The sequence below is a fragment of the Ammospiza nelsoni genome, chromosome 14 (assembly GCF_027579445.1).
Source record: "Ammospiza nelsoni isolate bAmmNel1 chromosome 14, bAmmNel1.pri, whole genome shotgun sequence".
NCBI lineage: Eukaryota > Metazoa > Chordata > Aves > Passeriformes > Passerellidae > Ammospiza > Ammospiza nelsoni.
In genome coordinates this window covers 9,189,301-9,215,330 of record NC_080646.1, presented here as the reverse complement: position 1 = coordinate 9,215,330, position 26,030 = coordinate 9,189,301, and the positions used below count along the sequence as shown (strand labels likewise).

General features: G+C 37.2%; 1 protein-coding gene across 2 annotated transcripts in view; it reads left to right on the top strand.

Annotated features, from left to right (window-relative positions):
- EFL1 (elongation factor like GTPase 1) overlaps positions 1-25,501 on the top strand; it is a 62,821-nt gene extending 37,320 nt beyond the window's left edge. For both annotated transcript variants that reach the window (XM_059482479.1, XM_059482480.1), the window contains exons 16-20: positions 4,804-4,935; positions 7,345-7,492; positions 11,115-12,118; positions 14,622-14,806; positions 24,933-25,501. In XM_059482479.1, coding sequence (XP_059338462.1) covers positions 4,804-4,935; positions 7,345-7,492; positions 11,115-12,118; positions 14,622-14,806; positions 24,933-25,121 — 1,658 coding nt within the window. In that variant the 3' untranslated portion in view covers positions 25,122-25,501. The remainder of the gene's footprint in view (positions 1-4,803; positions 4,936-7,344; positions 7,493-11,114; positions 12,119-14,621; positions 14,807-24,932) is intronic.
- The last annotated feature ends 529 nt before the right edge of the window (positions 25,502-26,030 follow it).

The following is a 26,030-nucleotide window of genomic DNA, read 5'->3' as shown; positions in this document are numbered from 1 at the left end:
GTTCTTTTCCTGAAAGAACTCAGTGGGGTGCTCCAGCACTGTTTCATCTTTCACTTCCTGAGGATTCAGTAGTAAAGTACTGAGTTGCTTCTTGTGTCAAAAGCTGCTTATTGCATTCAGTGTCTTATCACAATCCTGCCCCTTGGGGAGAGGGAGTTTTGTTCTAGTATTATTTGTAATATGGCTGAGTTTTCTCTCATCTGATCAGAAAGTTAGGCTCAATTTCCCCTCAACTGCTGTGAACTGAAAAGTGAAATTTTATAATAAAATTACTCCTGAACATTTTGGTATTGAGAAACTGTGTTCATATTAATCTCCAGTGCATACTCAGGTAGAACTTGTGTTTTTGAAACTCAGGAAGAAGCTGGGGCAAATGGTTCTACAGTCTGTTGGATACTGCTGATTTCTAGAGATCCAGCTCAGGAAAAAAATTGGGAAAGCAGAAAAAGAAATGTTTAATTAAATTTTCTGTAAAATGATGTGATCTGAGAGCTGCTGAAACCATACACATGCCTTATAATATTCTTTTTTCCATACAAACAATTTCACTTGCCTAGAAACAAGTAAGAATTGAGGGGGAAGTGCACAATTAGAGATGAGAGGAGGAGGCTCACCAGCAATCTGTGCTAACATGTGGTGTGTATTATGGAAAAAGTTGATGAAATCTCAACTAGAATGTGGTCTGTGTCTTGACTTACATTCCCTTCTCTTCTAGAAACAGTTTCTAATATAGAAAAGTCAAATTCTGCCCTCAGATGTCTCTCAGCAGTGCCCCTGAGACACAAGAGAAACATGCTTAAAATCTGAGGTGATAAATGTATAATACAAGTTATTCTTAAGCCATGGTAGTTACTTGTCCCTGCAGTTAGTCATATAATCTCAGTGATTAGTAAAACCTTTTAAGATTCCTCAAATGTAAAAGGCATACTATTGTAACTGAGTTTAATCCTACCAAAAGCCACTTTTTCTTTACAAAATCCCTCTTTTCCTTTTTTTTCTTTTTAAATTAGAGACAGTAATGAAAGGCTGGAGGCTCATGCTTAAAGTTTTTCTGGCTCTAGAGAACCAATGATAGTCACCCAATGGGTAACAGTGTGCTAATGGTATAATGTTTCATAATCTTCATCTGCATACTGGGAGAAGGAAAATTATTTGCATAGATTTGAGGAAGAATGATGATTGATATGGAAGCATTTTCCTAGATTTTTTTATTAATTTAATATTATTTGGCAAATATAGCTGTTCTTCTGTTTGTTTTGTTTGACCTTTAGCCTGTTTACTTCAAGAATGAACTGGAAACATCTAGAGCCAATCATACTTTTAAGGTGGATTTGTGAATTTGTTTTCTCATACATTTTTTTCCATCACATTTTAAAGATGTTTCTTTTAAAATGTCCCTCACAGGGCACAATAAAAATATTTGTATTACTGCTCAAAGAAAATTGTAGAGGTGTCATTGTGTTTGTACAATCCTGTTGAAACAACAGCCACATGCTCACTTTGAGATTTCAGATTGTGTAGATTTACAAACGTTTGCCTCACACCTACATAATTCACATGAATTATGGAGGAGCTTGCATGGTTTTCACTGTTCCATAGAGAAGTGCATGGAGCATTTAAACCAGGAGCTTTATATATTGTAAGGTCCCAATCTTTCTAAGGAGGTATCATTGATAAGAAATGATAGATTTCAGTGGAGACAGAGCCTTACTGGGAAGATTACCATCAGCTCTCTGCTTTCCTTAGTTCCTGTGGTCTTAGTCCAAAGCCTGACAAGTCTCCATTCCTAAGCAGCCCGGGATTCCTAAGTGGTGATACCATCAGTGAGAGAAGATAAAGATCAACTGAACTAATGTGCTGAGGCTAGTAACAATGTGGCAGAAGTTAAAATTTAAACAGCTTTCATTCTTCTTTGTTTGATTTTTCACACTGCAAACTAAATTATTCCCTTATCTGATTGAAAAACTTCAGCAGTGGTGGTGGTGTCTGCCTCATTTTTTTTCAACTTGAAAGAACGTTAAATGCCTGAATCTTTCTACATCAAGAGGAACTAATTACAGATGCCTTGAAGTTGATCTTTTATGTGTTCAGATCTTTATAGCTGAATTGAGCTGGAAAAGCATACTTTAAAGGCAGCAAAATTATTGTGTAAGGTGTAGTGGTTACCAGCAAGACATAGAAGTGAAAAGTAAATTGAGACTTGTCTTAAAACTCCTACTCCTTTTGAAAATTTCAGTCATGATGTTCTTATCTCTTTTTACCATTTAGCTTCTATCATATGCTAATATCTGGTGGTACAGGTAGGTATATACTTGATTTATTATTTTTATCTTCTAGGGCAAGTCAGAGAAGGGACTCAAGGAAGAACCTTTGTCAATCTCATATTTCACCACGTCTGTAATAATTCTCCCTGAACCATCATTTGGTCTACTTTTAAAAGCACAAACCTCTGAAGGTCTTAGTTACCATTGTCTCACAGGCTTTTTTTAAGGCTTAATTTTTGAGTGATTTTTCTAAGACCTTTCAAGTAGCATATTGATACACATCTGAGATCTGTGATCTCAAATAGAGAACAAATTTCAGTGGTCTGGACAATAACTAACTTTAAGATTTATGTATAATCATACTTAGTGGTATTCTTCCATTGATGACATGTGGTACTTGGGAATTAGTTCTGTTACCTCTTCCTCTAAAATTATTCAGAAAACACATTAGCAGTTACTTAGTAATCACGTTGTACAAAAGGAGTATCCAAGAATCTTTATAGATTTTTTCCAACATTCGTTCATAAGAATTTTTTAATTAAATAGATTCAACATGACTGGACACAGCTTTCTGCTAGCTCACACACTTCAGCAATTAAAACACTCAGGTTGTAAGCCTAACAGATTTTCATGAAAACTGACAGTTTTTTATTTTTAGTATATTACTGGTACCAGACTCTTATATTTCATGTATTTTTGCCTTCAAATGTGAAACAGAAGAGCAAAAAGCTTCAATTTTTCTTTATGACAGTAAAAGTACAGGAACGTGTTAAGAGAAGAGTGAGTCTATCTGAAGTAAGATTTGGTAACTTTATTTCTCTGGTTCACATTACACTGTGCAAAGAAGCTGTTCACCTCCCATTCTAAATCATTTTCATTTTACCAGCTGGAGAAGATCAGAATAAAATGGACCCATCCCTTTTCTCAGTCCCTGGTGGTGGTGATGATCCAGCATTTGTTTTTCATTCAAACCACATGTTGAATAAGTGAAAAAGAGGAAATACACGCTGGTCATAGGTCAGGTGCAACACAGAGTTTATACAGATTTATTTTCTTTGTAGCATCTGCAATCCTGCATTTAAAGCCATTGAATGTTGTTCTGCTTCCAGTTATTTTGAGGCAGGTTTTCTTATATAATGACATTTTGGGTTTTGGATTACCCTGCTGGCCAGGCATCCATCTTGCAGAGCTGGAGGAACAGCCTGATTCTGCAGCTGAATCTGCAGCAGAACTCAAACTCCAGACCTCAAACTCTTGCATGATCTCATAGGGTGGAAGCTGACCCTCTTTGTTTCTGGCCTCAAATGAAGAAAGCTAAGCCAAAAAAATTTTAAAAAAACCTGGTAAAGTATTAGGGTGATAGTGGGGAGTTGGGGTGAAGAACTTCTCAGGCATGTAGGAGAGAATTAGTAGGAAGGAGCACAAATATCCTGCAGTCTACAATGGGAATTTGATTTTTAAGCAGATACAGATTATGAGCTGAAGGTTTCAGTTTTCTCATGGCATTACAAGTTACATGCTCATTTAATTTATACTCCATTAGAACTGCAAAGCTCATTGCTTATGATTGAAGGAGCATCAGGAAAAGTGATTGTATAAATTGATATCAGCTTTATTTGTTGTCTTTATTATTCACACACTTCTAGTTGTGTTTTAATAGCTTTGACTAAATTATGAATGATGTGCAGTTGGTTAGGAATTTGAAGGCAATAATTTCACATTCTCTTAAATGTGCCAGTCAGCCAAAACTCAGTATGCATTTACAGCAGCTATTTTGCAGATTTATAGCTAATATTTTTTTCTATATTTTCTCTTATCACTACCATTTAATCTGACTTTTCTTCAATTTGTCAGTATTATAATGTATAATAGAATGAGAATTAATAGCTTACAATGGGATGAATTCATTTTTTACAAGAATCAAGTTGGACAAAAAGTGAATCCCAAACGGGCATGAGGGGGTGGGAAGAAAAAAAAAAGCATTCTTCACAATAATAATAATGAAGCACTGGAGGAGGTTGCCAGCAGAGGCTGTGCAGTCTCTACTGTGAGAAGTGTTTAAACCTTGAGAAGAAGGTCCTGGGCAACTCTATCTAATTGTGAAGTTTGCCCTGCTTTTGCCTGGATGTTGCACTGGATGACCATTGCTGGCCTCGTGCAATCTGAATTTTTCTAAATTTAAACCACCAGAATTAAATCTGAGCTGTACAAAGGCTTGGACATATTAGAAGGGAAAAAATTCCTCATGTCCTTTCTGTTCTTCAGAGCTATAAACATGCCTTTTAAAATACTGAGGGAATGCAGTGGGAACTGTGAGACTAAATATCAAATGTCACACCAGAGAATTAAGAACCCAGTTTATGGACAAGTATCTTAACAGATACTTTATATGAACAGTGAGGAATTCTTGAATCCTCCTTTTGTAATTAGAATGATTTCACCTTTTATTAACTTGATGGTCATGTTTTTAGTCTCATTTAATATGACAGTTGGTGATCTTTTTTTGTTTTTTGCCTTTTTTTTTCCCAATTTCTATTAGGGATAGGAGGCCTGCAAGATTTTGTGCTGAAGTCTGCAACACTGTCAACATCACCTGCCTGTCCACCATTTACACCTCTCAACTTCGAAGCTACCCCGATTGTGCGAGTAGCAGTTGAACCCAAACATCCAAGTAAGCTTCAGGAGGGATGGGGATGGTACCAGCAGCTCAGTGTGGCTGCAGTGCAGCTTCCAGCCCTCAGTGATTTGGCTAGTTTATGAGCTAGCCACTGAATCAGAGACTTGCCCAATATAAAATAAACCCTCAGGTTGCCTGGAGGGCAGCGTGGGTTGTTCCAGCTGCCTCGCTCGTGTCTCAGTAGGTGAGGGCACACAGGAGAAGTTGTTGTGCCCTTTTGTGACAGATTTGTTCACAAGTCAGGCACTGCATGGGTTAACAGTTCAGTGTTCTTTACTGTGAAGGTGAGCAGATCTGTGGGTTGTGTCTGCTGCCCTTGTTTAATGGGTGTCAGCAAGCTTGTAGTACTGCTTCTTGGTGCCTCCATCCCACTTCCTCCAAACAGAGTGGGATACCTCTGGCTTTATTTGAATTTCAGCCCAATTTCCATCTGTTGTTGTAGCATTGGTAGAACCAAAATAACTGGCTTTATGTTCAGTTGCAAAATACTCTGACACTGAGATTACATGTTTTTTTAGACAGCCATTGGACAGCTTGGCAGCTCTTTGTTTCATGCATTTGAGTAACAGATAATCATATATTGTACATCCTACATTTGTTAAAGTAGTTTTGAAAGTATTGGAAATTACTGGTTCTGCAGATTGTAGTATTAAGTTCAAAATATTAAAGGAATGTAGTTCTAGAACTACTGACCAGTTTGGGGGTAATTTTTGTTCCTTAAGAAATGAAGCTGGTTCATTGTTGCACCATTACTTAGTTTCTCCTCCTCAGTAGCATCTGAGTTTATGATCTGAACTAAATTTTTAGGGGGCCTGAAAGTGGTTAAATGTGCAGAAGTCTCCTGAAAATTCACTGTTGCTTGCAATAACAGGAAGACAAGCAAAATGTGGCCAATGCAGTTGCCCAGAGAGCTGTGCGTAGTCTTGAGGTGGCCTTCACATGTTCTTACATGTGTGCATTGCACTGCCACATCAGACCTGCTTCAAAACTACATCTGCTTATGTTGAAAAATGACTCATAAAAATTATTTCTCAATGTACATTTTACAAAATTACTGCATGTCTTCACGCTCATGTCAAAATCTTCCTTTATGACTGCCATAAGCTTCAAAAGAAAAAAAGTACTCGTCATTCCATGAGCTTAAATGCAGAGACAAAGTTAAAAGTCTGTGTTCAACTCTGTTGGCCATGTGAAATAACACTGCAGTTTTTCCACTTTTCATTTATTTTGTTGTTTTTCATGGATATTTTTTTTGTTACACCCTTACAAGCTGAGCAGTAAACAATATCATATTTCTTTTAATAGTCTTCAAGTGAATGACAACTTTAATGTCACTCTTCCTTCTGAATATGAATATACATTCCTGGAAACCCCTGGGGTATTCTCTACTGCCTGTGTAAAATAAAAAAAGAATTCCTAATTAATTTCTTTAAATTGTGTTCATTATGAAAGGCTGCTGACATGGGGTGTTTATGCATAGCTTTGATGTAATCTAGCCAAATTTGACTCAGCTGTGCTTGTTCATTCTCCATTAACTTTAAGACAGCTCATTTTAAACACCTTCATTTTAGGGACAGCTGTGATTTGTTTCACTGAAAAGCTCTCACATTCCTGATTTTTCCTCTTTTCAGATTTTAATTACTTTAAAGCTTTCTAGTGGCTTACAGCTACTTTAAAATCCTTCCTGTGCTTTATTTGCAGTTATGCCTTCTAAGTAATCCATATGGAATGCTTTTACTTTTATTTTAGTAAAGTTAATATTTTTTTATTTGGAGCATTTTAAGCATTAGCAGTTTGGAAGTTGCTACACTTAGTTATAAAAGATTGCAAGGAAATGAAGTTATTTACTGAAAGATGACTTTAAAAAGTTGTCATAGATAAGAAAGGTTATAATTTGATAATTTGTGAAAATGAGGAGTGAAGTCTTGAATTTTTATTTACTTAATTTTGATAAAATTCAGGTGTTTTATTGGGTGTGAGCTGTTCATGAGCTGTATCTTATGTTAACTGTGTATAGGAGGCAACATAGCACAGTGGTAGTCAATAGGTGACCTGTTCTACTGAACCTGCTGCAAAGCTGTGTAAACAAAAAATGTGCAATCCATTGAAGTGTGGTGTTATATGGTTATATTTGTGTGATGTGAATTTTGTCATCAGTACGTAAATTGTTGGTGACAAATGCTGAGTGCAGCTTATGTGTTCAGTTGGTGCTCTCAAACCTCGCTGCTCTGTGTGACTCATAAGCAGAAAATTGCCCACTGAAAGTTTTTGTGTATTCCTAAAATACCCATTTGTGTTCAAGCTTCCATAAAAATGAGTGTTACTATTTCTCAGTTTAAGTCTATCCTATTTTGAGTATTCCTTTCCCAGTATTCCTTTGTTAATAATACCCTGTTTTGCCAGGTGATATGCCTCAGCTGGTCAGAGGGATGAAACTTTTAAACCAAGCTGATCCATGTGTGCAGGTTTTAATCCAGGAGACAGGAGAACATGTGCTGGTGACAGCAGGAGAAGTTCATCTTCAGCGCTGCTTGGATGACCTGAAAGAAAGGTTAGAGGGGCAAGGAGGAAGAAATATTTTTGGTTCAGTAGGTGTCTGTTGTATTTCTCTGTCAGATGGATATCTTTGATTTATATTCTGGTAAAATAGAGCTTTATCCACAAACAGTTTTTACCATTGAGTCATAAATGTACCTTTTTGTAGCTATAAAATTTATCTGTAGTTTGGCAGAAGCCACTAGTTCATTACTTCTATACATCTAACAGAGACTTGGGGCACTTTCTAGAAATTACGAAATGCAGTACTTTCAAAAGTCTGATTAAGAATGTAATGTGGCATTTGTACAAAATAAAAACTGAGGGACTCATGTCTGAACTCAAAAAAATCATAAAGCACCAAGACCAAAATTGTATGTGCACACTCTATCCTGTGCCTTTTCTCACTGATTTTTTTTTTCAAAGGTTAATCTGTTCTCATTCATGAGTAGTATTTTTTTTTGCAAGCACACATGCATATATTTAGTATCCTCTAATGTTTCTTCAAATGGCAGAAGAACAGATGTCTGTAACAATCCCTTCCTGTAACTTCATTTACTAAAGCATTTCTGATATTTCTGCCACATACATTTACTGGCATTTTCTTCGTAAACCGAAGAGCAAACCTGATGAGTGGTTGAATGTTTATCTTACTGCACCCATACTCATTTTAGTTAATATCAGAGAAATGTAGTTTCTTATGAAAATGAGACTGGATGACTTGTAAAACTGGATGTATGTTTTAATGGTTATTCTCATTACGACTTACTGCAACGTATTTTTACTGCTTCTAAAAAATTATTATTTTTTATTGATACATGTTGTTTAAATGTAATGTGTTTGAGCAAGACTGGTTGTGCCTGTCTTCAGCTGCAGTTTGCATAGCAGGATTTTATTATTGGCAATGGTCCAAATCTGAAAAAAAGAAAGTTAAAATGATACTCCATGATAGGATAATAGGATTATAGTGAGCAGCTAGTAGGACTTACTTAGATTCATTTATGTACATTTTCATCCCTAAACTTGTGTTTAAGGTACATGATTTTGGAGGTTTTTATGAGTTGTCATCTAATTTGTCTTTTGTTAAGAGAATGGTAGCCTGTCAAAAGTGACCATTTTGCACCCCTGTGCCTGTGGCATTGTGAGCAGAAACAAGAAACACCTGGAGGCACAGATGAGCTGGGCTCTCACCATTGTCCTGCCTGACTGTGGTTCATGATTTCTCAGTTGGGTACCAGCTCCCAAAAGGAGTTGGGAGCAGGTGTGCTCACTATGGAGCTCATGCTCCCTCTAAATCTCTCAGGATTTGGCACATTTTAGTTGCCATCCCTCACACACCAGCTCGTGGTGAAGCTTTGAGAGGCTACCTAGAACAGAGGCTAGACAGAGTAAAGAAATGAAATAGGTATTTATTAAAAAAGCCTTCAGAGGACGCACCTTGGACACTACAATAGCCTGGCGAGGACTACACCCAAGATGGACTCTGAGTTAAGAGTTTTCACACTTTTGTAAGTTTTGGTCCATTTCCATATTGTGGTTAATTATCAAATTGCAGCTTCAAATTATGAAGTCCCATCCTCCCAGACTGTTCTCCTCAGTTCACTGTTGTTTACACTTTTTGGGCCTGAAGCTGCAGTGGTGTCCTTGGTTCTGGGGCTGGAAAAGAATTTTGTCTACCTAAACTGTGAAGAGAACTTGCTTTATATGAAGTTCAGAGTTATATATGAATGCAGTACAGAATCTGGAAAATATGAAAGCCAAAACTTAAGGCGTCAGTGGGACAAGAATTGTCCCTTCCTTCTCTCCCCATTTTGTAGAAGAAAAGCTCCAGAATGGGATTCTTGTCTTGCTCCATTCCTCATGGATTCTGTCCTAATTCTGACAGTGGTAAACTGGCACTACTTAACTATTAAAATGTGGAAAGGAGAAATTATGCTCTGAACTGTGCCCTTTGTTTCTGTATAAATGTTTAACGTGTTCTAAGTGCATATAATATGGAAATAGTGAACTAGGGATCAAGACAGCATATAATAACCTTAAAATGTGACCCACAAGTTTTTCCTCCAAAATATTGGCAAAGGTTATTCAAAATGTTTGAGTCACACTTGAAGAGAGCAGGATACTGATGTTGGCATCTACCACAATTGCATCAACTGGGTTTTGCAGATTTGATGCTTTTGGATATGTTACAGCAGTTGGGGAGGTTCTGCTGAATTCAAACTACATTGCATTGTCAAGATTTTTTTCAAAGGTGCATATTTAATTTTAGCTTTCCCACTGTGTATTTAGAAAATTATGTTTGAGTGACACATATTGTCAGAGATGTGGAGAGACATGGAAGCAACTAAAAGATTAGTCATGTGTTCATCTAAATCATTAAATATGGATGTTCTGCTTGATTTCACCAAATTTATATTTTTTTGTTCCCAATTAGTTATTTTTGAATAGAGTAAGAAATTAGACCTTGTAACTTTCAACATTTTATTTTCTGCATTGTACAGTAGAAATTTTTAGACATTTCTTTCCCAGAAGCATTGCAAATACTAAGCATGAGGGGATTAAGTTACCCTTTTCAGAATGAGAAACAAAGAGAATTAAGGTAATGGTGACATATGGGTGGGTTTGTGTTTGGTTTTTTGGTATAATGCAAATTCTGGAAAGAACTGCAAAAGGGATAATTCTCCTAGTTCTGACTCCCATGGAAATAAATCTTACAATTGTATTTGCTTTTCTTCTGCAACTATTTTATCACTGCCAAAATTTACTGGAACATAGGAAATTTTCGTTAGTCCTTCTCCTGTCATTTAATGATCCTGCTCAGAGCTCATGGATGTTAAGGAGGATACACAGCACTGATCTTTGAGTCTGTCACATAATAATAATTTCTCCTTTTTTCTTGCTGTCATTCACAACATTTGACATACCTAAAATCACCTGACTTTAAAGCATCACTTTATAGCATTAACCTTTTATAATTGTGATTATCAGGCAAAGCTCTGTTAAGCTTTCTCAGTGCTTCATCTTCTTTGGGCATCTCCCTGTGTGAGCAGTTGTGCTGGCTTACACCAAGTGTCCATCTCTGTCTGAGCAGTGTGGCCAACAGCAGGGATAGGAGGAGTAAAACTGGAGTAACTGTGATGCTTTCCCAGGCTTCTGTCATTTTCAGTCCAGGGCCCTTTGTGGTTTGGTTGTCCATTAATCCTGGTCAGCCTTTCCCATACCCCATGTGGTTTTGTAGGTCTCTGTTGCACCCTTGGAACATCTGAAGGCTTCTTGTCCTTGAGTTCCTTTGATCATCTTTCTTCTCAGTTTTTTTTCTAGTTCTGTCTCATTTGAGGGCAGAGAACAGCACATACTTTCCAAGATGTGGGTGAACCAGTGATTTATGCAGAGGCATAGCAATGCTTTTGCTTTTATTTTCTTGAGTTCCTTTCCAAATATTTCTGAAGACATAAAAGGCAGTGCTTCTTTTTTGAAGTACATAAAATTTGAGTTTGAAATGCATTACCTAGTAATCTATGTTGCAATCAGATTTCTTCATGAACATCTGTTCCGTGTTAAGGCCGTTGCCCTACCTCCCACCCCCAAGTTTAAAACTATTTCAAGATTTTAAACTAATTCTTAACTTTGTTTTGCAGGTTTGCAAAGGTGCAGATCAGTGTGTCTGCTCCTATTATACCCTTCAGAGAGACCATAACAAGACCTCCCAAAGTCGACATGGTGAATGAAGAAATAGGAAAACAGCAGAAAGTTGCTGTCATACACCAAACAAAAGAAGACCAAAATAAAATTCCTGAAGGAATTCAGGTTGATTCAGATGGGCTTGTTACAATTAATACTCCAAATAAACAAGCTACTCTGAGTGTGAGAGCAATGCCACTCCCTGAGGAGGTAACTCGACTTCTTGAAGAAAACAGTGACTTAATTCGAACTATGGAACAGCTCAACACGTCTCTGAATGAAGAGAAAAAAACACATGAGATAAATCAGAAGACTCTTGATAGAATCAAAGAATTCAAACAAAAGTTGGAGAAAAATCTTCAGGGAAGAAAGTGGAGAAATGCAGTTGATCAGATCTGGTCATTTGGACCACGGAAGTGTGGGCCTAATATTTTGTTACATAATTTTGGGGGCTATAAAAGATCTGTGTGGCAGTGCCTTGGGAATTCTGTGAAAGAAGTAGGTAAATACAGAGACTTTGACAACAGCATAGTGAGTGGATTTCAGCTGGCTACACTTTCAGGTCCCATGTGTGAAGAGCCTCTCATGGGTGTTTGTTTTTCAGTGGAAAAATGGGAATTAAGCAAAGCTGGAGATAGTCTGTCAAACAGTAGGCAGAATTCAGGGGAATTTGATACCACAGAACATCAGCAAAATGAAGATAATACTCTAGAAAGCAGTTGCAGTGGTGAAGGTCTCAGTGCAAATGAACACCAGGACAGGAACCAAAGTGGCACAGACTCACCTGAGAAAGTGAATAAGCACAAAGGAGAATTACCACTTGCAGATTGTTATGGCCCTTTCACTGGACAGCTGATTGCCACCATGAAGGAAGCCTGTCGTTATGCTCTGCAGGCAAAGCCACAGAGACTCATGGCAGCAATGTACACCTGTGAAATCATGGCTACTGCAGAAGTTTTAGGTAAGACTGGCAAAAGAAACCTTTGCCAAGAATTTCCTTTCTGATTTCTAAGGTGAGACTGAATCAGAGGGTATAACTTCATTGAAGGTTTTGTCAGGAGTCTTTTATAGTTCTCCAGTAGATTCTCCAATGGCTTTGTAATGCCTGTAATATTTACACTATTCTGAATGAGAATTCAGCATTCTTCTTGCTTGTCTGAACCATAGACATAAAGAACAATGCTGCACCTTTGTGAAATGCAAGATACAAAATGTTGCCTTTCTATAGAGTTTCTGTAAGATCAGCTTTGGTAACCATGAATATCAATACTGTGCCTCATAATTAAGCATAAATTCCATGAAGAGAAGGGAAACCTCTCCTGTTTATTAAGGGAGTGCAAGATCTCAGCAAATGCCATATCAAGATATTTTTATACAGTAATACAAAAATAAAATCAGGAAAAGGAATATTAAATTATTGTTGCAGTCCAGCTGGTAAATTTGTATTTTTAAGTAGCATCTGTATCCTTCTGGTATGCAAGTTTCTCAACCCAGTGCATGCCAAATGGTGTCACTGATATTACCTTACCACTTACACCTACTTAAACTTGTTTTTATGACCTACTTGTGACACCACTTAACTGTATTTGTTCCTGGAGTGTTCCATGGGAGTTGCTTGCATGCTGATTCTGATCCAAAGCACTGAGATTTTCTTTAAAATGAACTTCCAATGTATTTAAGCTATCAGCAATTTTACTTTGACTGTACTAATCATGGCACAAGTTGCAGCATATCCCACATACAATAATTAAATATTTGGTTACTTGTAAAAAAATGTCAGCTGTTGTGCACACAGTCATACTGATAGCAGTCCAATGACCAAAAATTACAGTTTTTGTAATGAAGATAAATGCCTTTGAGTGAGCAACTGTTTTGTGCAGATGCATGATCCTGCTCTTTGCTGGAGGTACCCTGTAGTAGCCCTGGCAAAGGATGTGCTGCCAGGGGCTTTCAGGCACATTACCCTAAACATCCCCTACTATGGCAGGGAACTTTGGCATTTCAGACACTTTCCTAATGTGTAAGATAACTAACAGCTGTCAGAACTGGACTGTGTATTGTTCCTGTTCCAGAAGCACTTTGGCACATTGCTTCTGAGTCTCTATATCAAGCTATAAGCAAGGTACCAATTTTTAAACCTCAGAAACACTGTATAAATTGCTGTTTTCCAAACTACTCAATACCCAAAAGGCATGATTGTTTACACTGAAGTAATAAACATGCATTGGCTCATCTATTGTGCCATAAACTCAAATGGAAACATGGCTTTTTAATGCATATATATATATATATATTTAATGAGTGCAATTTAGGACTCAGACATGCAAACAAATTAGTACAGTCTAATGAATGTGAATTGTGTTGTAATAGCCATGGACATGCACTTAGTTCATTACAAATTCATGGGTTTAATATTTCTTGTGGAAACTTCAACTAATAAATTGCATCCTCATTAGGAGGAGTGAAAAGCAGGCCTTCAATGCAGCCAGGCTTGGCAGTTGACATGTGTCAAACCACTGGCTTTTGTATCTTTGTTCTTTCCTTTGGCATTCCATACATTGATACCTTGGGAATTTTAATATATCTCCATATTGGCCTGCTTCTTTCTGAGATGGTAGCTTCTGCAAAAGTGAAGTCTTCTGTATTCTCAGAATATAAAACTTTTTCCATCAAACAATCAATAAATCAAACCGAAGCTGAGGTGAGGAGCAGGGAGGGGGGACACTGTTTTTAAGTGCTTTTCTTGGGCTTACTATCTTGATCAACACAAATGTATTTGTTAGTTTTTGTCTGTAAGTTACTTTCAAAAACATGATACCTACTATGAAGTCAAACATGGGCATTTTCACAGCTACTTTCATGACATGCATGCAGTATTTCAATAGATTGAATATAAACTTGGGAAAGAAAATTGAAATTATCCATGACTAACTTAAGACTGAATTTATTAACAAACCTGTTGAACTCATTAAACTTAATCAACATGTAGTATTTCAGATAAACTATTTTTTGTGGTTGGAATAGCTCTGCACTATCTGAGGCAAGTACCATGTGGGGATATGGTCATCCAAGCAAATTTCTACCAGTAGCTTAGATACAATTCCTGAAACACAACAATACTTCTCAGTAATGATTCTCAAATATTTGGTTATAAGAAAAAATGCAAGTTAGGCACATAATCTAGCAAAGTGCCTTTTAAAAATGAAATGGACATAGATGTATTCATCCAGCAGTAACAATGTGTTAGATGTTACTCAGATGGTTTTGCACATTGTATAGCAGAATATGTTGTTTGAATTTAGTGTGTCCATTTAATTGACTTACAAAAAAGAGTTTTAGCCGAAAAAAAATTGTGCATTTTACTTAAAGCTGAGCCTTCCTGAACAAACATTGCTGTATTTCTGTTCATGGTGTATTCAGGATGTGAATATGTTGGTGAGCTGATGAGAGTTGTGTCTCTGCAGGTCGTGTGTATGCTGTGCTGTCCAAAAGGGAAGGCAGAGTGCTGCAGGAGGAGATGAAGGAGGGCACGGATGTGTTTATTATTAAGGCAGTCCTGCCAGTAGCAGAAAGCTTTGGCTTTGCTGATGAAATCAGGAAGAGAACCAGTGGCCTGGCCAGTCCACAGCTGGTGTTCAGCCACTGGGAGGTAAAAATATCTATTCATTCCATCTGTTTTGGTGATCTATTTCCTGTAGATGTGGCAGACTGGAATAATAAGCAGAAAAGGTTAAGTTTTGGTCAAGACATTTGATTAATTCCTTTTTGAAATGAGGAAAAAAGCCTTATATTATTTCTTTTTGTACATATGCTGTTCAGAAATGTATTTATATTTTGTTTAGATGGTCTTTTTATTTCAATAGCAAGTAAATATTTCATAAATGAAACTGTTTCTTTATAGATATGTTTTCCTGTATTTATGTGCCCTTTTTCATGAGTTCTCTGGTAAACTTGTTTGGGGTATGGGAAAGAAACCAAAACCACAAAACAGCCCCAACCTACCACTAACAGAAAATAAATGTATCAGCAAATCTAATGCACATGAAAGTTAACCTCTTAAGGTCTAGCAGGCACCTTCCATATTCCAAGCCAACATAAATTTTCACGCTTAAAAGACAAACCGAATAGATTTCATTCTCTCAAAATTAAGTCTGTTGATAGTAAGTAGTGGTGCCCTCAAAATCATTTCTTTTTGGTCATCTCTGTCACTTAAAGAAATGAAGAGTTGAATGTGAAGGTGTAAATCAAGTGGGAGAACTGCTGAGGAGTGTCATCAGCTGAAAGTGTAGTTTATTTCTATGATGTGGGGAGTAGATATTCAGGGGGAAAAATAAAAGGCTGTAAATCAGAGCTCCTTGTTCAAGACAAACACACCTTCATTGTCAGGCTCCTCAGAAGACTCCACTGAAGAAGCTAAAAATGGCTTCAAGGGCAAAAGTCAGTGGGTATAAACTTTTCACCTTAAATTTTTAAAATAACTTCAAAGTCTAGGTTTTTCTGGGTTTGGTTGGGGGTGTTTGTTTGTTGGTTCTGGTGAAGCCTTCCTTTATTTGGTGTTAGAAAACAACAGAATCTTTTGTAAATGGATGAAAAAAATCTTTCTTTGTTTGATCCTTGATTTATTTTGTCACCTCAAATGTCAAGTCTCTGAGTACAACCACCTGTAGATTTTGAGGTCAGTGACACTCAGTTACCAGCTGAGTATGGGCTGCTTACCAGTGTTTCTCTGAAGTATGTGCTGCCTTTTCACATGGTGTGGATCCTTCATCCACAGCTAAGTTGTCCCCCTATCTGTAAAATACTCCACTGACTGTATTTCTTTGTTAGTAACTAGGGTAACTGTGTCAGAAATTTTATGTGGATGATAATGGAAAACTGCAAACTGGCCACGTGCTAGCAAAAGAGTTGGGAAGAGTACTTGAAACAGTCCACTTGGAAAAGCACATTATGTCTTGCTTGGCAGTGGTGCCTTACTGGTGTTAGTGAATGCAGGCACCAAGGTCTTGGCTCTCCTCCTTTATATTGATTTATTTAGTCTTCTTGTGACTAAGTCCACCTTCACATAGAACCACAGAAGGAAAAACAGCTGCACAGAATGCAGAAAGGAAAAAAAAGACCCTTCACACATGGTGTATACACACCACAAAATAGATCAGCTGCATCTTTTAAGTATAAAGGTTCTGGTTACAGCCAGTTACAGATCAGGTAACCTCAAACCAGTGAGTGTACAGTAATCTTGTCAGTTCTGGATGGTCTCCTCTGAAGTGCAGCTGGTGAGGTTTTGTGGCTTTAGTGGTCTTTTGTGTGAACCTCTGACATCAGTGCCCTGGAGGAATATCAGCCAGTGGGATTCAATTCCAGCTAACCATTGTTCTGTGCCAGCTTCTTTAGGGTTTGTAGCTCCTGTGCTCCAGCACTAAGCAAAAACATGAACCCTGTGGCTCTCAGACTTCCCCTTCTATCCCCAAGCCTTGGTGGGTGCATTCACTCTCAGATGTTACAAATTTCACATTAAAAAATATTCACAAATGATTATAGATATTCTCAGGAGAGAGGGATTTGAACAACTGGCAACATATTCTAAACTGACCTCTGAGAGAGATTATTATTGCAGCTAGTATGTAAAATGCATTGGTAGTAGGAAAATTACTGTGTAAGCAGTCACCTTTCCACCTGGGGAATCTGTCAGTGGGGGAGGATTGGGCTTTTTGTCTCCATGAAAGCCATGCTCACATATTTTTGTGATAAAGTAAGCCTTTTACTAAGCTACTGGTAGTGTTATCTCTGTGCAGTGATGGCAGAAGGAGTGCATGTTGCTCTCACACCATCAAGACAATTTCTCAACAAATACAATTTTCAGAATCTCTAGTGTTAACATGACAGAGAAACCATGAGAAATTATTTGTATCTCAGCTCTTGTTTCTTCCTTTCTTTGAATTCTGTACAAAGTTGCATCAGGTGTTGGGCATGACTTTATCGCTTTACTGATGAATTATGGTATATATATCTACATGATAAACTCCAGCATTTTATTTGAATTCTTACTATTTAATGCATCATTGTTTAAGATAGTATAATGTGAACTTTGTGTAATCTTAAGCTGGTTTTTCCTTAGTGTTAAAACTGTGTTACTGAGAGTGTGGCTGCTGCTTTGATTGCACACTCTCCAAACCCTTCCATGGCATTCTGAATGAACTCTGTGGTGCTGCTGTTTTCTCAGTGTGCTCAGCTCATTAGCTGAGTACCTGGGACATGTATTTGTCACACAAATTCCTTCTAAAGTGTTGTTAACCCCATTTTACACAAAGGGGAATAGACAGTATGGAGGATTTTTAAACTTCCAAACACTGTCCCATGGAAATCACATGCATAGAGTATGTTTAAAGAATTGAGGTTTGAGTTCACTCTTTTAATATATTTCCTTCCCATGATTTGTAGACTCTGAATACAGATAAGTCAGTGATAGACCCTACATTTAAATGAAGCCATTTTGGTCTTTGTGGAAATGATACTGCCATTTTTTTTAAAAAAATTCAGTTAATGAATGGATTTTGTGTAGTTGGGATTGCTCCAGCCCCAAGTGATGGAGCAATACATATATCGAGGTCTGTCTTGTCAGATATTCCTTTTTTATTAATTTCTTCTGGCATGCCTATGCAATTTATTCCTGCCTGTAAAGGACAGCACCAAGGAACCATTAATGGGAGCTTTCAGTTTAGTCCCAGCTTAAAAAAAACTAAAGTTAGGCAAATGTTAGGTGTGTTGGGTTTACTTGGCAGCACTTTCTTAGATTTCAGTATAAACTTTCTTATTTAATTGTTAGTTTGAATTATTTAACTTTGGGATAATTATGAGCTAGTTGTATTTTTTTAAACTTTGGATTAATAATAACCTTCAGTTAATAAGTATGTTTTTGTTTAAGCCTGTTACTTTTGTTCTCAATTCTTTGCAGTTAAATCTTTTACTCAGTCATGAAATTTTATCTTAATCATAGGGTTTTGAACAAGAAGGTATTTGTGATTACAGAATCCTTAGAATAATGGAACTCTCATCCCATTTGGGAAATCTGTGTTAAAAGCAAGAAGAAATAATGCATGTGGCTCTATTCAGATGCTGATTGAATTTTCAGCAAGAATTGTCAAACACATCTACTAGTTGTAAAGTTGTAAAATGTGTAGTATTCCTGTTAAATCACATCTTTTCAACTGTGTGAATATTAACTATTAAAGATGCTTTTCTTCCTGAGGGGGCATGAGTGAACTGTAAACACATTTAATCAGAATTCTTTGTCATTGTCCCTTCTAAGTAGAAAAGTGCCTAGAACGTGCCTCAGGGCTCTGGAGAAAGGTAAGAGAAGGGCTGTGTGTAATAATTGCCACGAATATGAGACTTCTGAATGTGGAAGTTTTATATTCTGAATTTTAATTCATGCCTTTTGAATTGTAAGTCATTTTACAGCTCAGAAGATAGGGCTTAATATAGAAGTTGCTGGATGAGATTGTTAGGCTTGCATTAAACAGGAAGCAGGCTGAGGGAATGAGAGAGAATCTATTCTAGGTTTGAACTGTAATTTTACATACATTATTTTACCAGTGACAGTTTGGGCGCATAAATGAATTCGAGGAGTAACCTGGAACCTTTCAAATATAAAAACCTCATTGTTTTGGCAGGAACATCTGAAGCTAATTGAAACAGTAAATAAGAGTGCTAGGGGTGTGGCTTTAATTCTCTTTCTCAATACATGTTTCTTAAGTAATAGGAAAAAATGCAGCAGTAGAGCCACACATCTCCTTTTTTTATTTCCAGTCACCAAATTCCCATTAACAGCTCCTGGCTGAAGTCAAGAGTAAAGTTTAGCTGTCACTGTTTGAGACACAAACAAGGATGATGCTGCTGAGCCAAAATAAACTTGTATGAGTTTATTTTATAGCTTACTGTGTAAATGTTCATTATTTCAATATTTCTTGGAAGAGGAGTTCTTGTATCTAACCAGGCATTTTCAGGCCTTGGCAGCCCCCATTATATTGTGCGTGGAAGCTCTGAATTATGGGATAGTTTTGGATGCTTCTTTTATTTGCAGGGCATCCACACAGCCAGTACACTCATGTAGGGTATTCTCTGTTCTGGAAGCACAGTGCCAGTACCCAAGTACTTGAATTTGCATTGTGCTCAGTGCAGAACCACTTGTGCAGCATTACCCAGCATGTTACATATGGTTTTCTTGAAAAACAGTTGATAACTGTTCACATACACCTCTGTATTCTTTGTTTCTCAGGGCTACTTGAGACATATCAGACATTCATATCAGCTGTACCTTTCTCAGTTGCATAGTCTGTGTCTATTTCATTGTCTTTGCTAGGTGGTGGACACCACTTGAACTGTAAATGCTCCTGAAATACCTTTCTGCCATCAAATTTTCGAAGGTAGAAAGGCTTCTGATCCACTGGAGCCTGTGTCATCTTTGAAATTGTGCATAATAGATGACTTTTTTTGGACACAAGAAAGAACTTCTGGCATAATGTTTTTCCTGGCTTGCTGATGGCTGCTGTGCCCAGTCATACTGAATTTAGTGTTTCTTGAGATTTCTTACTGAGCAGTTCACAAAGGCCATAATACTGCTTGGACTTCAAATCTCAGTCAGACAGTGTAAGATTGCTCTTTCTATTCATGGCCCAGCATTTTCCACATTGATGATATTTGGCTCAAAAGAAATTTTCTGTCTTCATCAGACAGTAAGGAGCAGTAGGGGAAGTGCTACCAGGAGCATGGCTGTGTTCCCAAATCTGCCTGACCTTTTGGATGAACTGGGCTGATGCCTTCTGTTTGCTTCTGGTGCTTCTCTCAACCTTGTTTTGCATAATTAGACTGCCTTAGGCAGAAACTGTTTCTTACCATCATTTTGTGAAATACACTAGACAATGGGACCAGGATCACTATTGGAGCCATCTGGGTGACACTGAAATGCAAATAATAAATCATCCTCAAATTAAGCCTTAAAATTCCAAGTCCTCTTGAATTGCAAGTGGTCTGCTCTAACTCATGTCTTCCTGAAAAGCTTTATTAGCCTACATAATCATTTGCAGGATTAGTACACACTCAATCATTTATCAGTATTGACATAGTATGCTCACAGTATTTCTATTTTTATTGATTATTATTACAGGTATTCAGATTATGTCTCTCACAGAGATACAAGCATTTATAGCTTGAATAATTAATGTGTTGTTAGGCTGAAGGAGAGTGACATCTGTTTTGCTTGTGCTACTCTGCATGCTCTTACTAAACAAGTCTTAGGAGACTTCATTGTTTGGGTGTGTTGGTTTGAATAGTTGTTATATTTAATGAAACGTCTTGCTTTAGAGTGGTTTCTTCTTCTAAAGAACACTCTTTGCTTGTAATATTTGAAGTAATCTCTTCACTTCTTTTGAGATACCTAATCCCAGTTGACACATTATAAATAGTTTTATTTATACCTAGAGCGGGTTCTGCAGTGAGTGATGGGACACACTTCATGTATTTGACTGGGAGTTTTTATTTTTCTTTTAAGCATAATGGAATTCTACAGGTGTGCTTATAGTCATACTTTAAACAAATTATATCACTCAAGATTTCTAGAAAATAAATCAATGGAGATTAATTTAAAATGTTCCTTAATTTCAGTGCTCCTTTAATAGGAACATTTCCATCACTTAGGCATTGTGTTTGCAATAACAGATTTAAGAACTGTATCAGCTGCTGTGCACTGATTCATTTTCCTGTGTTGCATTTTATATGGGCTCATTTTGAGAAAATGCTTGTTTTCTAATAGAATAAATGCTGGTCCAGTGATCCACTGCATGGATCTTGATTTATAGTTTACTTTGAAAAATAAATGTCAGAAGAGCCTTGCATGTGTGTAGAAATACTCAGTTGTGTTAAGGAGGAAGCACTTTGTTGTGTACACTTGGAGGAGTAATCGTGGATGTTCTGGGCTGTTTGCAGTTAAGGCTGATATTGTCCCTGTCAGAGAATTCTGATGTTGAGTAATAAATAAGCAGAGGCCACTGGCTAGTTCATGCTGTTAAAAATAAAATTTCCCAAATCCTAGAAAAATTCCTGGAGAAAAGGTGTGCTGAATTTTCCACTTACCAAGTCTATGGTGGTATTTGTAAATGTACTTTATCATAATGCTAACAATACCATAATGTCATTGGTTTTACAGATTCTTATTCCTAATGTTCGTGCCTCTTGACATCTTCTGTCTCTTAAACTTGGGGCATAATATTTGGCTGTGATAATTTTATTTTCCTCCCTGCTCAGTGGTTCCCAGACACACAATACACTGGCAGAGAGAGAGAGGCAGACCTCTGATAGAAGGTTGACTGAATTGCTTCAGTCTCTTAAAGATTTTTCATCTCTGCAAAGCATATTATTTTGAACGTCCAGTTCTCTTTTGATTGAAGGTTTTGTTGAGGAGTGTAGCTTTTTGTAACAGTGTTGTCAACATGCTGTCACATTTCTGATTTTAAGGGGAGTCTTAGCTATATGTTGTAGTTTTGTACTGAAAAAGTAGAATATGGAAACATTTAAATAATTTTAAGTTAGAAGTGGCATGCAACATAGAATAAATAATGTTTCTGGGTATCTGTTCTGCTTTGAGCCTGTGGATTTTTCAGGATCCAAAGTAAATGCTCTCTGTGAAATTACTATACCGTATTCCAGAAGGAATTGTCCATTTAGAATCTAATTCATCACTGAGGGCTTCATCCAGACAAAAACTCAATTCCTGTTACAAATTCCAGAACCATCCCTGTGTGGTTCCCATGAATACAAACAATAGCTCAGGACCTAAAAAGCTTCTTAGCTCTGATTCCAGGAAACCCAGACCCACCATTCTGACAGTTCCCATTGTAAGGAAATTGATGACAATGCTTTGGGACTGTTCTCCTTTTGCATGCTTGCACTGTATTAACAGAGCAGGGGAATGATGGATTCCACCTGCTGTGAACATTTGCCTCGATGCATTAATGTGATATGAATAAAGAGGAACAGTCTGGTTTGTGCCTTTGCCTTCACTCACAGAATCAGAACTTTCAAAAAAGGAAAACTTTCTACTTTTTTGTTTGGGTCACTGAGTCAGTAACACCCCTCTGTGTCATAATAGGATTACAATGACTTCTTAAAGATGATGGCCTAGGTTCCTCTTTCTCTTTGCTTAGCATGGCATGGCAACACATCTGCTGATTATTTAATCTTTTATAGTGTATCTGCACCATTTAGATAGGTGTAGTCCTCTAACAGAAATTTTCTGATGCCACCAGATCTTGCTCTAGAAGCAGTGTGTAGTGGCTGAATTATTTAGACAGGTTGAAAAGCCAAGCTACTCCTGAGGTAGTTCTTTGAAACCTAATTAACCTCTTTACTGCACTGCTCTGCATCATGTAGCAGTACAAGGTTCACTCAGGATTCTGTAACCCTGGGCTGAAATAGCTTTACCCTTGCTGGCTAATAAATACTGAATAGTAATAGTACATTTAAACCTGCTGTTATGTTGACTTCCCTTAGACCTGTTGAAGCATAAAGAAATCTTGTCAGTGGAAGAAATAACCAGTGCAAAACTTCAGTAGGGCAAGTCTTTCATAAATTATTGAAAGAGCCAGTCTGTCAAACCTGGGGATTTTCTTAAACATCCATCACTACAGTATCTAAATATTTACAGGTATATTAGATCTGTAAGTTCAATTTTGTATACTTTTGGACTCCTCTGTTACATTCATTCTTCAAGAACTGCTGTTTCACAGCTTCTCTCTGGGCATAATTTCTGGGTGTTACATTTCTTGCCAATTAAAAAAAGGCATCAAAGGGCATAGTAACAATCTTTAACTTAGAGGTTTGTAGCTGTAGAACCTCCTTCAGTAGTACAGTCTGAAGCAAATCAATTGAGCATCAATCACCTTTTTTCTTCATGTATTCTTAGACTTGGAGTTTTTTGTTTGTTCAGCTCTTTAGGCAGATCATTAAAGGGGAAGTCCCTTGTAGCTTTACATCATTAAGGTGTTCAGGATGAGCGCAAGTCAGCATGCAATCTTCACTGCCCTTTGTATTTTTAGGGCATAAACTAATGGTGAAACTTTCAAACTCTTACAGAGGGGGGACCATTCTTTTTTTTTATAGATGTAAGCTGTCAAGGAATTACCTCTAAGTTTGTATGCGTTGGTTAGAAGGCCCTGTGCAAAACATCAGAGTGGGTATGACTCAAGCAGATTCTTCTGTGGTTAGACAGTCCTTACGTTTATGGTGAAAAATAAACACAGAAAAATTTGGAAAGCTGACTTTCAGACTGTTTATTTCTGAGCTCTACTTGCTTTTGGTTTTCAGCCAGACAAGCCTGTGCATAGTCATTTCCCATGTAAATAATTGAGATTGGCTGTCACTTTCAGCACGACTAATACCCACTTAATTTAGTCTGTGCATGTGCTTAACTGTGGCAAGCTAGAACTGTTTCTGTTGGTTTAGCTTTACATCCCATTTTTGCAAGATTGAACCTATAGTATTGCCTAATACAAATTAGGCTGCCATAGTCACTCTCCTAACTCCCCATAAAGTGTAATTTGTGTGGTTGTCTTGGGAGTTATTTAATGTGAGGTATTAAATTAAGACTCCACAATTGTTGATTTTTCTGGGGAAAATCATCCATCTTCAGTCATCATTTTTTAATTCCTCTTCTTGTTTGTTTGTGTAACCTGAGCTTTAGGTTATTTTGCTTAGGTTGAAGTACCATATGGCAATTGAAAGGATTTGTCAGAAGAAAAAGTTTGCAACGGTACAAAAGGCTCATAGCATTAAGCTAAAATTGGTAATTTAGGAAAATTTGTTCTCTCCTTGTCAGTTATTAGTGCTTGCGCTAATATTTCAGAATTATTATAGAGTAATGTGCTCAGTTGTTACAACTGTTGTGGTTCTTGCAGTAACTAATACTTGTCTGGACTGCTTTTTCCATGAGGGTTTTGTTTAAGAAATGAGTACATTATTATCTTTGGGTTTTTTTAGAAAAAAATATATTATCTGTAACTGCCTGTTGTGAGGAAATCTACAATCAAGAAAAATTACTGTTTTTGAAATCTACAATAGAACCTGTGTAACGTTATATGGTCAACTCCATCCCTTCCCAATGTTCATATTTAGGATTCTCTGTAATACCCACTATGGTAGTCCCACAAGTGTGGGGTATATAGCATGAACTGGAAATAAAGGCTTGTCCAGTTATTGTCTGATCATGTTAGATCTAAATCTGTTCTAGAGGAGGGCTACAAAGCTGCAAGAGCAGCTCTGCTAAATATGTTAGAGCCAGAAACAGTGATTTTTAAACCATCTGTCCAACTCAGGATTGGGATTGGAAAACATAGGGCACAGAAATGAGTAGAAATCTTCAGTTCTGATAAATTCTGATATAATAGTTGTGTGATAATAATATTCTAAATAAGGAGTTCTCTCTTGAAAGTTGAGAATTTTCTGAACATTATTTAGCACTGTTTGCTGATGGGCAGTTGAAATTGCTTTTAGAAAAACTTGTACAGATAATTGCAGCTGAATTTGAAAAGTTATTGTGGATTTCTTAGGGTGAGAGCTGCAGAGTGTGTGTTAACTCTTGTCCTCTGCTTCCATAGCTCATTGCAGCCTTTCCAGACAGCTCGATCTGCTCTACTTTGGTTTCTCCAGTCCAGCAGTTGATTGCTTGAAATGTGCTAATAAACTTTTGTACTACTTGACTCTTTTTTGTTTGTTTCCTTTTGTAGATCATTTCCAGTGACCCGTTCTGGGTGCCCACGACTGAGGAGGAATATTTGCACTTTGGGGAGAAGGCAGACTCGGAGAACCAGGCCCGCAAGTACATGAATGCAGTGAGAAAGAGGAAGGGGCTCTATGTGGAAGAAAAAATCGTGGAGCACGCTGAGAAGCAAAGAACTCTGAGCAGAAATAAGTAGCTGTGTCTGCCTCCTTTCCCTCCTGACACAGCTAAGTGTGGGTGGAGTGTTTTATATGCAGCAGATGCAAAATTTCATCTGGACTTTGTTCTTTGATACCATTTTTCTTACATGCTTTGTCTGTGGCTTATGTTTTAATAAACTTAAGCCTTTCCAAGTTTTGTACAGAGAAAATAGTTTATTTATTGAAATAAAATAGAAATGTATTCACTGCAATTGGTCTAAATTTTTAAAATTTAATGCCCTGTTGAACATTGTGTCCCAAGGATTAGGAACTCCCAATTCAATTTGTTCTTTTCTGATTTGTCACATGTAGTTGCAGTAAGAGCTGGTTAACTAGCTTCTTGCAAATAAACCATGCACTGAATTTAGCTCTTTAATGGATTTGACTGTTTTTTAAATTAATTTCTGTAATGTATTTGTTTCTTACCCATACCTTTCATAGTTACCTGTATGTAAATAGATGTAAGCCTATTAGGAGTTTCTAAACTATTTGTTTTACTCCATTCCTCATGTGAGCAGTTATTTAAAGCAGTAATAGATCTTAATATTTTACATCTTTTAATATATCTTTAAATCAGAGGGCAAAAATAGCATATGTGGAATACAGCACTGCAAAAAGCTGAGCAAGATTTGTCTTGTTTTCCCTCCTTAGAGAACACCTTATTACAAACTTCAGTTACCACAAATTAGGTGAGGGGAGTGAGTATCTTCAGTATGAATGAGAAACTGGACATCAGTTTTCTTCCCATACTTTATGCAGGAAGTAAAGTACTTTGTACTTGAAAACTCTGGAAGTAAAACAGCACTCCTGATTAGAGAGGGTTTCCTCAAATATATCTGTCTGAAATGTTTTTTCATATTTAAACCTAGTGCCAGACAAGTTGCATTTACAGATGGGACTAGAAG